The sequence below is a fragment of the Corvus brachyrhynchos genome, unplaced genomic scaffold (assembly GCF_000691975.1).
Source record: "Corvus brachyrhynchos isolate BGI_N302 unplaced genomic scaffold, ASM69197v1 scaffold117, whole genome shotgun sequence".
Lineage (NCBI taxonomy): Eukaryota > Metazoa > Chordata > Aves > Passeriformes > Corvidae > Corvus > Corvus brachyrhynchos.
In genome coordinates, this window is record NW_008238833.1 from 1188327 (window position 1) to 1202043 (window position 13717).

General features: G+C 40.2%; 1 protein-coding gene across 1 annotated transcript in view; it reads right to left on the reverse strand.

The window, feature by feature from the left end:
• Positions 1 to 1371: 1371 nt before the first annotated feature.
• CCDC82 (coiled-coil domain containing 82) overlaps positions 1372 to 13717 on the reverse strand; it is an 18352-nt gene continuing 6006 nt past the window's right edge. The window contains 2 exon segments of the mRNA XM_008636785.2: positions 1372 to 7233; positions 7783 to 7968. Of these exon segments, the coding sequence (XP_008635007.1) occupies positions 7168 to 7233; positions 7783 to 7968 (252 nt within the window). The 3' untranslated portion in view covers positions 1372 to 7167.

Consider the following 13717-nt stretch of genomic DNA (forward strand, 5'->3'; position numbering starts at 1 on the left):
AGGCCACTGCCGCTCCCCGGGAGGTATGTGCATGGGAGGAAGCCAAGGAAATCCCCGCTCCCCTCCTCGCCCTGTACCTGGGTGCCGGGCCGGGCGCGGCGCACCTGCCGAGGAGCGCAGCCTCCCGCGCTCTCCCTCCTCCCCCGGCGGCGAGACCTTCAGGCGAGTACGAGGGAGTTCTCAAATAAATCACGGCGCTGCGCTCCTCTACCAGCTGGATTTCTCTGGAACAGACGGCATAAAAACAAGCAGTGCGTTCTAGGGCGCTCACATGCACGGGACGAGTGCAGGACACGAGGTCAGGCTCGGGATGTGGGAGCTCCGCGCGCTGACAGGAGCGTCTTGGGTGTCACGGGCAAGTCACGTAGCGCCTGCACTGTGGTTCCTCCCCGGGAAAGCCGCAGGCTTAGTGCTTCTCTCGCCCGGCTCCTCTATTTAGAGCAGGGCAATTAGAGACTGCGAGATCTGGCCTCTGGAACTGGCCTTGCTGCAACTGGCAGCCGTCAGGTTCTGCGTGTTGTTGTAGGTGAGCTGTAAAGGAGGATGCAGAAATAGCTGGGAGCTCGCCGGCTTTATTAAAGCAATATGCTCTTGTACTACTGTGGCTGCATTAGCCAAATTCCCAAATACCTCTGGGAATAAAAATGGCCCCCAAGTACGCAGAGACATATCCCTGATGGAAAACCTCTAAGGCCTTTGGGGACTGTACAGCCCTGAGTATATGGATGCATTATCTCTTTCTGTTCTGCAATGGGGCCAGTCAGAAAAATACACAAATTTCATCACAGCATACTGAGAGCATTAAGCTGAGGATGAGGAGGAGCTGATAATTAACCCTCTCAGGTGGTTTTATCCTCTTCCAAGGTCACACAAATAAATACTTCGAATGCCAGTGATGAAGTGACACATTCCTGGAAAATCCCCCAGAATATAAAAGATATGGAGCATTAGACATATGGGAAATATAAAAGCCCCCACTTTCATGACCCCCATCTCCTTCATGCGGCAACAAACATGAGGGTTTGTTGCAACATATGCATTTCCAGGTTCTGGCTTGGTGAGCACCAGCCAGAACCTCGAGCACGTTCAGACCCATGTTTGTCTCAGCAAATGCTTTGAAACTTTGCTGAGGGATAAGGGCTCGGGGAGAGGGTTTGGGGTTGTGCTGCTTTCAGAGGAAGGCATTATTGCTAGCAGGAAAAAGAGATTTTTTTGTTGTTGTTGTTGTTTAACCTTGAACAACTGAGGAAGAGTGGGTTATTATTTGATACGTAACAGTAGCTTGCATCTGTTGAGAACAATAGGTTGGCACAGCTGGAAAATAAAATGAAATTATAATGTTTGTAGAATAGTAGACAATGTTACCTTTGCTTCAGGCCTTAGGCTTTTATTTGTTCTTTACAGCTCAGATGTCATTGCTGTTTAAGGGGGTCAGTCACAGAACACACGTGCAACAGTAACACACAAATCTCATGGAGTTATAAGCAAGAGAGTTTTAAATGACGGCTTGGCTGGGGTTTTCAAAGTGGCTGTGGGAATATGAAATCCATGGTGCTGCTCCGGAAGCTACCGAGACAGCTGGAGGAATTCTCTCTCTCTCTCGCCGTCTTACAAGATTTTGTAGAACTGAGTGATCCTTTCAAACAAAGATTTTTTTTAATTTTAACTTGAGACGTTTAAGATTCGCTTTTTGCCAAGCAGCATCTCGAGAGTTCGGTTTGTGGTTTGATCTCTCCCTTTCGAGGCGAGAGGCAGCCGGCTGCGGAGCTGCGGTGCGAGCCCCGCTCGCTCAATCCGCAGCAAATGCTGCCCCTGGTGTTGCCGAGTACAAAATACCCCACAGCCATTCCTCGGCTTTCCAAGTTTTGTTCAGAAGATCCTGGCGAATGTCACCAACCCCTGGATACTGCCATCAGTTTTGGACTGGTTGGTTGTCAATTTTCTTAAAAGCAAATGGTTCTTAACACGTTGTAACATCCCTTGTGATTAGTGGCATTCTAGTAAACACACTCAGGATAAAGCAACTAACATAACACATCCTGAACAATTAATTACTTTTTTCCTTCTGTTGGCACTGATTTGTGACCTTTTTACCTGACGTTGTAATCTCACATGAACTGTCATGCTTGAACATTTTTTCTGTGTGAATTCTCTACCGCTGTCGAAGCTCTGGGTTTCCCAAACCAGCAGCCCCCTCCAGATCAGCAAAGCACTTACTTGTGCTGGGTTCACAGCCAGGAATTCTCACCATAGACATCCCATCGTGCTAATAACTTTCCAAAAATGGAACAAAAAGACTGTGCTGAACCTGTGCCGCCTAAAATCTTGAGTGCACGCTTCAATCTCGGCACATGCCTTGTTCATCTGTGTTTAGAAATCACGTATCAAATTGCTTCTAAGTTATATTAACTCCACTGGAATGGCATATGCTTAATATCAATCCTGCGGAGGACTTTCCAAACTCGGAGCTTTGAATTTTCAGCTATTTCCATTATTTGCTTTTCAGTAAGGGTTCTTTGCCGTTTTTATTTCCTGGGGTACTCCCAGCTAGGCAGGCTCACGTATGATGCTGCTCACCTGGCAAATTGTTTAACTTTGAAGTAGAGTCTGACTGCACCTGAGTCAGTTTTCTCATCCTTAAATTTTGGCCACAAGGTGCATGTAATTGCTGCTCTGTTTAAACTGTAAAGTAAGCAATCTTGAACAGAGAATTTCTGGATTTTTTTAAACTAAGACTAATTAATACAAGGAAACTGTGTTTACATCTTATTTAATAAACAATAGGGGAAGAAACCCCGAACAACCCCATGTCATCACTTACTGCCTAGACAATTACCAAAATTCACATCAACTATTCAGGGAAGTGGAGCCACTGGTATAATCCGGTTCTTTTAACATAATTTCACATATTTCTCATATTATTCCTTGGCTGGTAGATCATACTTTATTACATTCTTTTGCCTAATCTCTAAATTCAGATTAGAAATAGATTTGAGAAATTGTTCTCAAAGCAGAATCAGAGAGGCAACTTTTTAAAGTCTACTTTGTGCGTGCTGGATATTTCTCTTGGAATGGTATTGTATTTACAAGTGTTTGTGTAGCACACATGCACACTAGCCCACTCTGTTTATCCAGACAGACTTAAAAAAGGATAAAACTAGAAGTCTTTATTTATCCAAATAAATGTACACTAGAGGAGTTAAGCATGGGAATTGCCTGTAATTGCCTGCTGAAGTGCTAAAAATAGCTTTTTGGAAACAGGAGAAGCCTTCACTGTTGAAAAAGTGACAGTAACAGCTATCTACTATTAGCAAACAACTTTCTTTCCAAAAACTGAAGGACACGGGGAGAAAAATCGTTTCTTTTCATACTTCACTGCAAGATGTGAACAGAATATAGAGCAAAAAGTACCTCCTGTCCCACAAGTACATTGTGTTAGTAAGCCTGATCCTGTGCATAAATACCTTGTGTGAACTTCATCATTATCACCGTCTCCAGTTACAGAACTTAAACTAGAGCAGATTATCAAAACATTACAGGAACTAAAGTAATTCCCAAGTATGATCATTAATCACCCGTGCAAAGTCTAATCGCATACCGAGCTCTCTTCATTGTTCCATTAAGACAGGTACTTTATCTTAATTAGAGCTACTGCTTCAAAAATTAACACTAAAACCAATTTAAAATATCCTACTGGAACAAACATTTTATTCTCTCACCTCCTAACTTCACTCAACTTCTTTGATCTGGAAAAAAAAGCATGAAAGACTGGTCAGATTTCTAACGACTCCCATCGTTAGATTTTTGCACTTTTTTCTTCTATAAGTACTTTTACTGATTATTTCTATATATAGAAAGTCTCAGGGGTAAGTCTTCTTTGTGCTTCATACTGTACTAGCATTTGCAGACAGACCTGGAAAATTTGATCTAAATTTTTACATATTTACTCTTCTAAACCATTTTTTAACTTCCTGTGGTGAAGACAAATGTAAATGTGATGTAATGACACTTCACATTTGCTGTCTTGTAGAAACACATCAGGTAGAACAACAGCCACAAAAAATATTATCACTTCCTCCCATCTCAGCGAGGGGAATATCAGAGTTTAAGAGACACAATACACACAAAAACATCACATCAGCTGCCAAATCAAATAGCTGCTTCTTACTGAAACAGAAATCAGTGATGTCAATTTAAGGCATTTTCTTAGTCCCACTGGTAATACCACAGACAAGATTAGTAAACCTACGGAAGCACCTTCTACCAGGAAATTCCATCAGGATACTTTTGTATCCCTGTTAGCAACAGAAAAAACAATGATCTGGAAAAATAATGCCTGCAGGAACAAGAAGTAGATAGCACACGCTTTTTAGGTCTATGAAGAGGAGGTGAGAAACAAGGTCTGTGATATCAAAAAATGAGTAAAACTAATCATTCAACAATGTGACCGTTTCAATTTTCAATCAAACTGCATGCATTATTGAAATATTACTTGTAATCAGCAAGCCAGAATTTCACAAACTTATTCTTTACTTTGGTAGTGAACAGTTTAAATGCAGCAAAATGAGAGATCAACCATTCATTTTGACAACAAAATTTTTAAGCAACAATCATAGTCTTGAGACTTTTCAGAAAATTTGTATGGTAGCAAAAACTAGGACCAGTCAGGAAGGCTCTAAGGGGCCATACTCCATTACATAGTACAGAACTAATTTCAGAATCGTTTTCCTTTGTGAGAATAAAGTTACACCAAATGTATGTTATGTTCTAGAGAAGCAAACCAACCCATAGAGATTTTGTTAACAGAAAGAAGTGAGGTATCAAGGAGGATTATTTTAACTAAAAGGGATAAATTCAAGATGGATTCCTGAGTACTTTTAAGTTGATGGGTGTGTTCCCACCAATATTCTCATAACAGAGATGAGGGAGGAAAAGAAATAGAGAAGAAAACCTTCAGCTTTGGTAACCAGGGAGATAGATACCAGACATATAAACCTCAGAATTTTATGTGTCCAAATCTTCAATGTAAGTTTTCTTGACAGAAAAGTCTCAATATGTTTACCGGGAAGTTTCATCTTGGTTTTGTATACCTTGTATCTGTATGTGGTACAAAGGAGTACTGATGCTACTAACTCACCCTAATAGCATTTGAAACATTGCTGGATTTTAAGTCCTTAAAAAAGTAAAAGCAGTTCATTTCTTGCAATGAATGTGGGAAAAGGGGTAGTGAATGATAAATCTAAGGTACAGTCTCTATGTAAAAAAGCCAGCAGATGTTCATTGTTAAGCAATACACCTGGCAGCAGCTGCCTACCCAATGAGCATATCTGTTCCCAGTAAAGTGGCAAAATGAATGTGGGGATTTCTTATGGACAAATCTTTGAGAAATCAAGTTTCATTAGTTTTGCTGCTGACAGAGTAACCTGTTAAAAGGGTTCAGAGTGTTAACAGTATCTTTTACTAAGTTGATCAGCCACAAAAGACTAATAAGAGTATGTGCATACAGCAAGATGTAGGAACAGTTCCTAATGGGATTCAAAACCCTGTGCCCTGCACTTTTATCTTAGGCTATATCTGATTCTTTTTATATGCAGCCCAAAATACAGGGACAGAAACACTGAAAAAATTGGGTTGGAAGGGACAGGATCATAATGGCCAGGGATATCTTCCAGTAGACCAGAGTTTCTCAGAGCCCCAGCCTGACCTAACCTTAACACCCTTCCAGGGATGGGGCATCCTCACCTTCTCTGGGCAACCTGTGCTAGTGCCTCACCAACCTCACAGTAAAGAATTTCTTCCCTATGTCAATCTATACCTACCTTATTTGAGTTTAAAACTTGTTGGCCTGTCACCACAGGCCTTGGTAGAAAGTCCCTCTCCATCTTCCTTGTAGGCCCCCTTTAATTACTTAAAGGCTGAAATAAGGTCTCCAGAGCCTTCCCTTCTCCAGACTGAACAACTCCAACTCTCTCAGCCTATCTACAGCCAGCCCTCTGATCAATTTAGTGACCCTCCTCTGGACTTGCTCCAGCAGATCCAGTCTTTCCTGTCCCAGGACCCTAGAGCTGGATGCAGCATTCCAGGTACGGTTTCATAAGCGCAGAGGGGCAGAATCACCTCCTTCAACTTGCTGGCCACACTGCTTTGGATGCAGCCCAGGACACTGTTGGCTTTCTGGGCTGCAAGTGCACATTTACAGTTCATGTCCAATTTTCCAGAATGGACAGTACCATACTTAACCCTTCTTAAATCCATGAAAATCTACTCTTGATTTGGGTTTCATGAAATTCTCGTAAGCTACGCATCCCGTTTCTGACTAACTCCTACTTTCTGTTAAGTTACACTGGAAGAATTCTTGCTTATCTTGCATGGGCATATTAATCCATTCTCTTAGGACTGCAGTTACTCCAAGTTGCTGCCATTATGTTTGCACAATGTAACTTGATGTTTAAAATCTCAGTAAATTGCCCCAGCTGCTTATCAGAGACAGCAATGTGGGCCCATGTGCTCATTTAGATGGCTAAGCCAGACTCAGTCTGTATGACGCCTATACTGTGACTCATCACCTACTTTCTCAAGAGAGGAATGACTACTGTGCTGCAAATGTAGTCAGGACTGCAGAATATTTCCTCTGTTGCCTTGCAACTGTCTATACTGATTCCTCAAAGGAGAAATAGATCTTTGCATTTGGGTCCTGTTTGTTGTAACTATCATTCTAACTGACTGGACTTACTTGCACATAATGAGCAATAAGGAAGGTAAGATGCAAGTCCTAAGTTGTTGTGTAACAAAGCCTTACCTTTCCAAATATACCCACTTCAAAAGATCTCAGCATCTCCTACGTTCCCTACAATGCAGCTCAATATAAATAGGTGGAAGTTTTATTTCACAAGTAAATAGATAATGAACTGATACTTCCAACAGTAGGAAACTAAAGTGATTAATGCAGTAAAACTGGAAGGACTGATTTGGTAAAACTTTGGGTTTATATTGATACAGATGAGAAAAAAAAGATACAGCACATTATCAAACAGTAGTTTAAAGGCATATGAATTTAGATGCAACAGCCTACATAGAAATCTCAAAGTCCAGGCAGAGATAAAGTGCATGCAGATGAAGTAGGCCATTCACATTTTTAAGATGTCTTACAAAGAGCTATATGACCTCTTAATCAATTTTCTCTTCTTGAAAATTGTCTGCATCTTCCATGTAATCTTCAAGATCATTGTATCTCTGTGAATGAAACAAAATTTGTATAATTTATCAATATTCAATAACTGTATTATGTACAGACTGCTTTTTCTTGTTCAACACATGACCAAGCATGTCAATAACAATTTAGAAGCTCTATCTAAAAGCATACTACATGCAATTGTACTACAAACTGTCTTAAAATAGTTCATGAAGTGGTTCTGAATAATTCAAAGTACTTCAGTGTAAACAGAATCCTAAAATATTCTTGCTGTGCCTCATGTACATCTTTCCCATCTTTCTAAGTTACAGCTCAAGTTTGTTGTGTTGCTGCTTTCAAATGGAACAGGGGCCTGCCCACCACAGCCCAGAGATCATGCAGCTGTCAAAAAGCTTCATGTCAAAAGCTGATGCAAACTCTGTGTGAGCACAGCAGCACAGCACTGTTTGAAATGCTGGGTCAGCAGAAATGGGGGAATGGTTGAGCTGTGTTATTGATAGCTGGTAATTCAGAACTGATCCATTAAATCAGACATTTTATCTGAACTTTTATCTGCTTGGAAAAGGATACAGGAAATAACCAAGTCATACCTTCTGAATCCACCCACTCTCTTCTAAGTGGCTGAAAAGCCGCTCTACTGTGTCTTTGACTGGTTCATCCTCAACACCATCCAGTTCAGCAACAGAGCTGCAACCCATGTACAATTTGTACTTGAAGTGCTTCAAGTTGTGATAAACTCTTGTACGATTTGCACACACCACGCCAACCTTCAAAACCTAGGCCAGAACGAACAAATCATTCTCTCTGACAGAACTATGGTTATCTTTACAATACACAGAATTGGTGAGCTAATCTAGTAAGATTTAACCAGTCAGTCCAGGAAATTTTTTGGAATAATGAAATAAACAGAATGACACTACGTGCATAAAATTAGCACACACCCATGTAGTTTTCACAGCTACAGCACAAGGATTTTTGAGCAAGCAGGCAGGCAGCAAGTCCAAGCAATGGCAGCTTATCAGTGCAGTCTTCTTGCAAACACAGTCTTGTTTGTAACTGATTGTACCTTTCCTATCTCATTGTGGAACTTTGCTACAAAATCACTAACACTTTAGACAACCATCATATTGTGAAAGCAGAGGAAGAGGAATCATTTGTTTATTTTTGCTTACTATCTAAGTACTTCCTAGGTAGATAAAATACCAATTTTAACATTTTGTAGACTGAAAAATATTCAATATTTCTTCAAGAAAGATATATAAACACATATAGACATATGCTTCAAAGCATCTACTTAATAAATGGAGAGGTTGAATTTCAAAAAAATAAAGTCTGAACTTGAAGTTTCACACAATACAAATGTTAATCTGCAACTGTCTGGAAGGAATAGCTAAACCATAATGCTGCAGAAAATAAAGCCTCTGCATCTCCCAGTTATTACCAGTTTTACTTCCACGATTTCCAGGCAGAAAAGATGGAACTGTCTTACTTCACAGTTTTCTTTACAACAGTATTTATAGACAAACAAATGGTAAATGTGCCTGTTACTACATGATCAGAGCATGGATTAGAATAGATCTGTTATAATCTATCAGCACTACCATGAAAATACTGAGTAATATATTGGTTAGAAGAACCTTTGGCTATCCTAAGTGTTCACTAAGAGTATGTGACATTGGAGGTGCAAGGAGGGAGCAAGACTCAACTTTCACCTGTGTTTAAGCACATCCTGCATTTCACAAGGGTATGTTTTGCTCCACGTCTACCAGAACAGTACTTCCAATAGATACAATGGCAAGTCAGAAGATTCTATCCTCTGTAAATGACCCACAGGCGCACTGATTGCTACTCCAACCCATGGAGACAAAGCCTATCAGGTAAGAAATCTACCTGGCTGGCTTTTGGAAGTCAGGTTTTCTAAAAAGCAACATAATTAATACACATGTAAAGTAACTGATTTAGTTTTTCTGAAAAAAAACCCTCATCAACTTATCCTCCAAGAACAGCATTGTTTTGGACTGATGACTTGTCACACCTTTGCATATCAAGTATGTAAATGGCTGAAGTTCTCTGCATTGGTAATGCAAGCTGCAACTGTATTGCTGTTTTAGATTACACACACACACACACATATATATGTATAAGAATCAACCAAATTTTAAGTTGCAAAATTATTTCTTCTGAGCCACAACAGTCCTACCTTTTATTTCTAATAATCTGAATACTCTCAAATTACAATAAAGTTAAGTTTTAATTAATGCTTACAACCCACATTTTCAGGGAGCTTTTCTGAATGTATGACCAAATGTTTGCATCTGTGAGCAGTTCCCTATAGCGGCCGGGTTGGTGTCTGTGGCTCAGACCCAGGAAGCCGTGAAGGATCCAGAGAGAGCGCCCCACAAGGGACAGTCTTCCAGAGGTCTGTGCTGTTCCCTCAGCTGCCGGGGATGCCTCTGCAGAAAGGCTGCCTGTCTCAGCAGGCTGTCAGCCCTTTAGTGATTCAGCAAGAGTGATTTCAGCTCTTGTTCTGCGAGGCAAACCCCAGGCTGGACCAGGAGGAGAGACGGGAGGCTCGTAGAGCAGTTCCACATGAGGCAGCTTTATTAGCCTGCACCCCGCGAAGGGGAGGCCAGGGACGAGCTCTCAAAGGGGGAGAAGTGTAGATCTTATAGGGGTACAGGGGTGGGTGTGAGAGGGTAAAAGCCAATGGGTTACAAGGAATCTACATAGGGTCTCCCAGAGGATCATGGTTCTTGTTTTCTCTCACCCTCACCGAAGAGAGCTGCCTTCTCCAAGGGGATTCTGCTGGGAGGTTGTGCAATCTCCTTATCAGCAGGCCTCCATCCAGGGCAGGGGCTGGGCATACCCCACAGTTCCCCAAAACACCTGACCTACTTGTGCAATCTAGCACTAGCTCTTATCTGCTGACAATAACAGAAAAATGTACTTATAAAGATTAAACAAAATTTATACATATTAGTTATGTATTTTCTTAACTATATGAATATATCTCAATTCCTTAAATATATTAACCAGCAGCTCAGTGGATATCACCAGGCATAAGATCAGTTAAATCAAGAGACACACTTAACTTAAAAGAACTTTTGATCTGACCGACAGTAAATGGTTATTAACTGAAATGTTAAAACATTTTGAGATAAAAAATGCCTATATTTTAATTCTCTACTGATCATGTACATGTTGTACCTATACACAGCTCAATTTTCTAGTATCCCCAAAACTGAAAAACTAAGGCTTGCGTTTGGTGGTGCAGGTGCTTCTGAAGTGCAAGACCTACCAACCAATGCTGAGCCTTGATTAATTCACATTTCCAAAAGCACCATTTCAAATACTGCAGCAATGAAGAACTGAGCTCCAATGTTTCATAGAGCATTGCACAACTTTTCAAGTATCCCAAGCAATCCCAAGCAATGAGGTGTGGCATTTGGAACATTATGTGATATAAAATAAGAGATACCATCTTGCATCAAACTGATGGCCCATTTTTTCCCCCTGTGACAACAGCTAGCAGGAGACGTTTAGGAAGTTAGTATAAGATCCAGCACAAACATTAGAATGATCAGAAGATTACCACACATTTTCTGGCAGTCAAGAGTTTGTCTGTCTCATCCCAACTATCATGTTCCACAGTGTGAAAGAACCTTCCCTAAGAACCTGTCTAATCCATTTTGGGACCCAATACTATTTTTCCCTTCCAAAATATCCTGTGGCAGCGAGTTTCATAGCTTATTTATGTGCAAGGTAGAGAAATGCCAAAGGCAAATAGCTAAATACCGTATAAATGTAACTATGTATTGTGTTTTTAAGCAAGAAAGATAGTCTAAAAATACAATGCTATTTCAGAATGCAGCTTTGGAAAGAATCTCAGTACTGTACTTACTCTAATTTTTTCCCCTCACAGTTCTCAGTCCCTCTGTGTTAATGCTTAACTTATCTACTCAAACTGGCCCTATCAGCCAAAGTTGTGTTAAATCACTTTGTATGGAATGTAGCAGCATGGTTGGACAATAGCACAACACGTAGTGACTGAATCCATGTCCTCTAAGCATGTTTATAAACAGAACACCATGACTGAGAGTAGGAAACAGTTTATAATCCAGGTTACATAAGGAGCAAGGAAGTGTGGGGGACACCTATCTCTAAACCTTGCAATTCTCCCTGACCGTGGGGAAATGAGAATTGGCACCTACACAGTGAACAATCACTGCAAGCCTAAGCAAAACTGGAACAGCTGTTTCTCCTCTCTTTCTACTGGCAAAGCAGAATACTTCAGAGATGAGAGAAAAGGAAAGTTTTATGCAGAAGAAGGAGGTTGGAGGTCTGGTTTTGTTCTCTTCACATCTACTTTTCTCATGTATTTTCAAACAAATCTACAGAAAGTAGTCCAACTATGTCTTTCCGTTCAATTTGGTCTGTCAGTTCTGAACTGCCTTCTCTATCAGTCAATTAAGTTTGTGAAATTGAAGTTTTATGTAGCTCTGTGAGCCTCTTTTTCTTTTATATACTTTTTTCTAAATTGGCAGGACAAGTTGATCAATGCATTGCCAGCAGAGCTTTAAAGACAACTTGAGAATAGTACTTTTAGCAGTCTAAACTGCAGGTCACTACAAGAACACAAACGTTGCATTACAAGACACTATCAAAAATGACTGGAAAGTGCTCTATTACTCTCTCTCCCAAGTCTGTTTAACAGCCACTGAGCTATACTGAGCAGGCACACAGCAGACATGTCCCCAGATGCTGGTGTACACAGGGTAAAAAGAGCTCCCATTCTGTACTGCTAAACTGAAGGGGACAAAATTGAACTAGCAAGTGAGTTCGATATTCTATAGAATACTTCAAGTTTTTTCCAAAGTGAAAAATAAACAATACTTTATGCAGGACAACATTTGGTCAGCAGTGAGGGAATTGCTACTGTTATTTCCGCAGTTAAGTTGGAAGTTAAGTAAAGATTAAACTCTGCTAGTTCACTAATTATTTCTGGTTGGGTAAGGCACACACTTCCCATGAAAAATGGAGTATTTTTAAATCGGTGATCTGTACGTAAGGAAGAATGACTGTACGACAGACTGCAGCATCAGTGCTGGGATGATTGCAGAGGACTTAACTGTTTTCCTGTAATAAACAGGATTAAAAGGGGAAAAGCATTGCTGGAAAAGCCTAGCTTTCTTGACTATCATGCACATACATACTTTTCAAAACAGAGTATCAGCAACTGCTGCTTAGAAGGGTCTGTAACATAAGAAAAACTCTGGCACGGATTTTTAAGCTCCTGCATTACATGGATGTATGTATATTACATGTATGTATGATAACAAAATGATAATCATAGCGACACCTCTCAAATCTGTAAGCTAAAGAATTTGCAAACCTCCAAGCAATACAGGCTTGAGGTTCAGTAAGGTATACGCCCTGTTTGACAAGGGCTTCGCTTTATTTTTACTTAAGAAATCCTATTACACCTCATTACCAAATATACTGAAAAAACTCCTTGTTCTGAAACTTTTTTTTATTTTCAACAAATACTGTGAGGCACTTCAGCTGTATTCAAAAATTCTTTTACACTCACAAATAAAGTACCATCTGTGTCTCCTGAAAGGGAAGAAAGGCAGAACTTGGATCTCAGCTTGGTAAATAACTGCAGCAATATTTTAGTCTTGACAAATCATGTGCTTTGAATTTATCATAAGAAGTCATGAATTGCATTACTGAAGGTCATATGCATACCTAATCATAACAATTATGTGTAGCTGTAAATTTGAAGGGAAGATCTGTAAATATTAGAAACACCCAGGTTCTTAAGACTCAAGGTTTTCAAAAGGCTCAGCTGTGAAATAAAATTATATTAGGCTATTATTAATTATTTTAGGTGACTGCTCAAGTCACCTAAAATGACTGCCTAATGGAATGTTATGTAACAACATGAAAGATGCCTTTTACTCAAAAAAAAAATAATTTAATCCAAAATGTTCTAGAAGGGACAACTGAGGGAGAAACAGATGCAAGACTACTTAAATGGAAGTGTTCTCTAGTTTGGACAAGTAGTTCTGATAATGCAGTAATGGGGAAAAGGCTGTACCAAAATGCATTGATGTAGGTAGGAACAAGTCTTCTTGAAAGGAGATCAGCAACTTCAAGTGTCAATGCATCTGAGGTGCCAAGATACTTTGTCCTGAGTGAATAGCTACGTGGCAAATAGCAGATGTGGGAAAAAACCTGAAGAATGAAGCAGTAAATTCTGACTAGGTTGCACTTGGACTGTTAGGATGACCATTGCACTGTTTCACTCAGTGTTTGAACCTAAAGCAAACAAGAGCTGTTGGAGTGCACGTGGACCCTCCAAGTGCTACAGGCAGAGCAGGCACAGAATTAGTAAACCTAGCGACCCAATGCAGAACAAACTTTACTTGCAACAAAATAGAAAACACAATCATTCAATGGTGATGATTGTCCATCATACAGAAGTTACTTTTACAAAGTTTCTTAGAGCTAATCAAAGCAAGA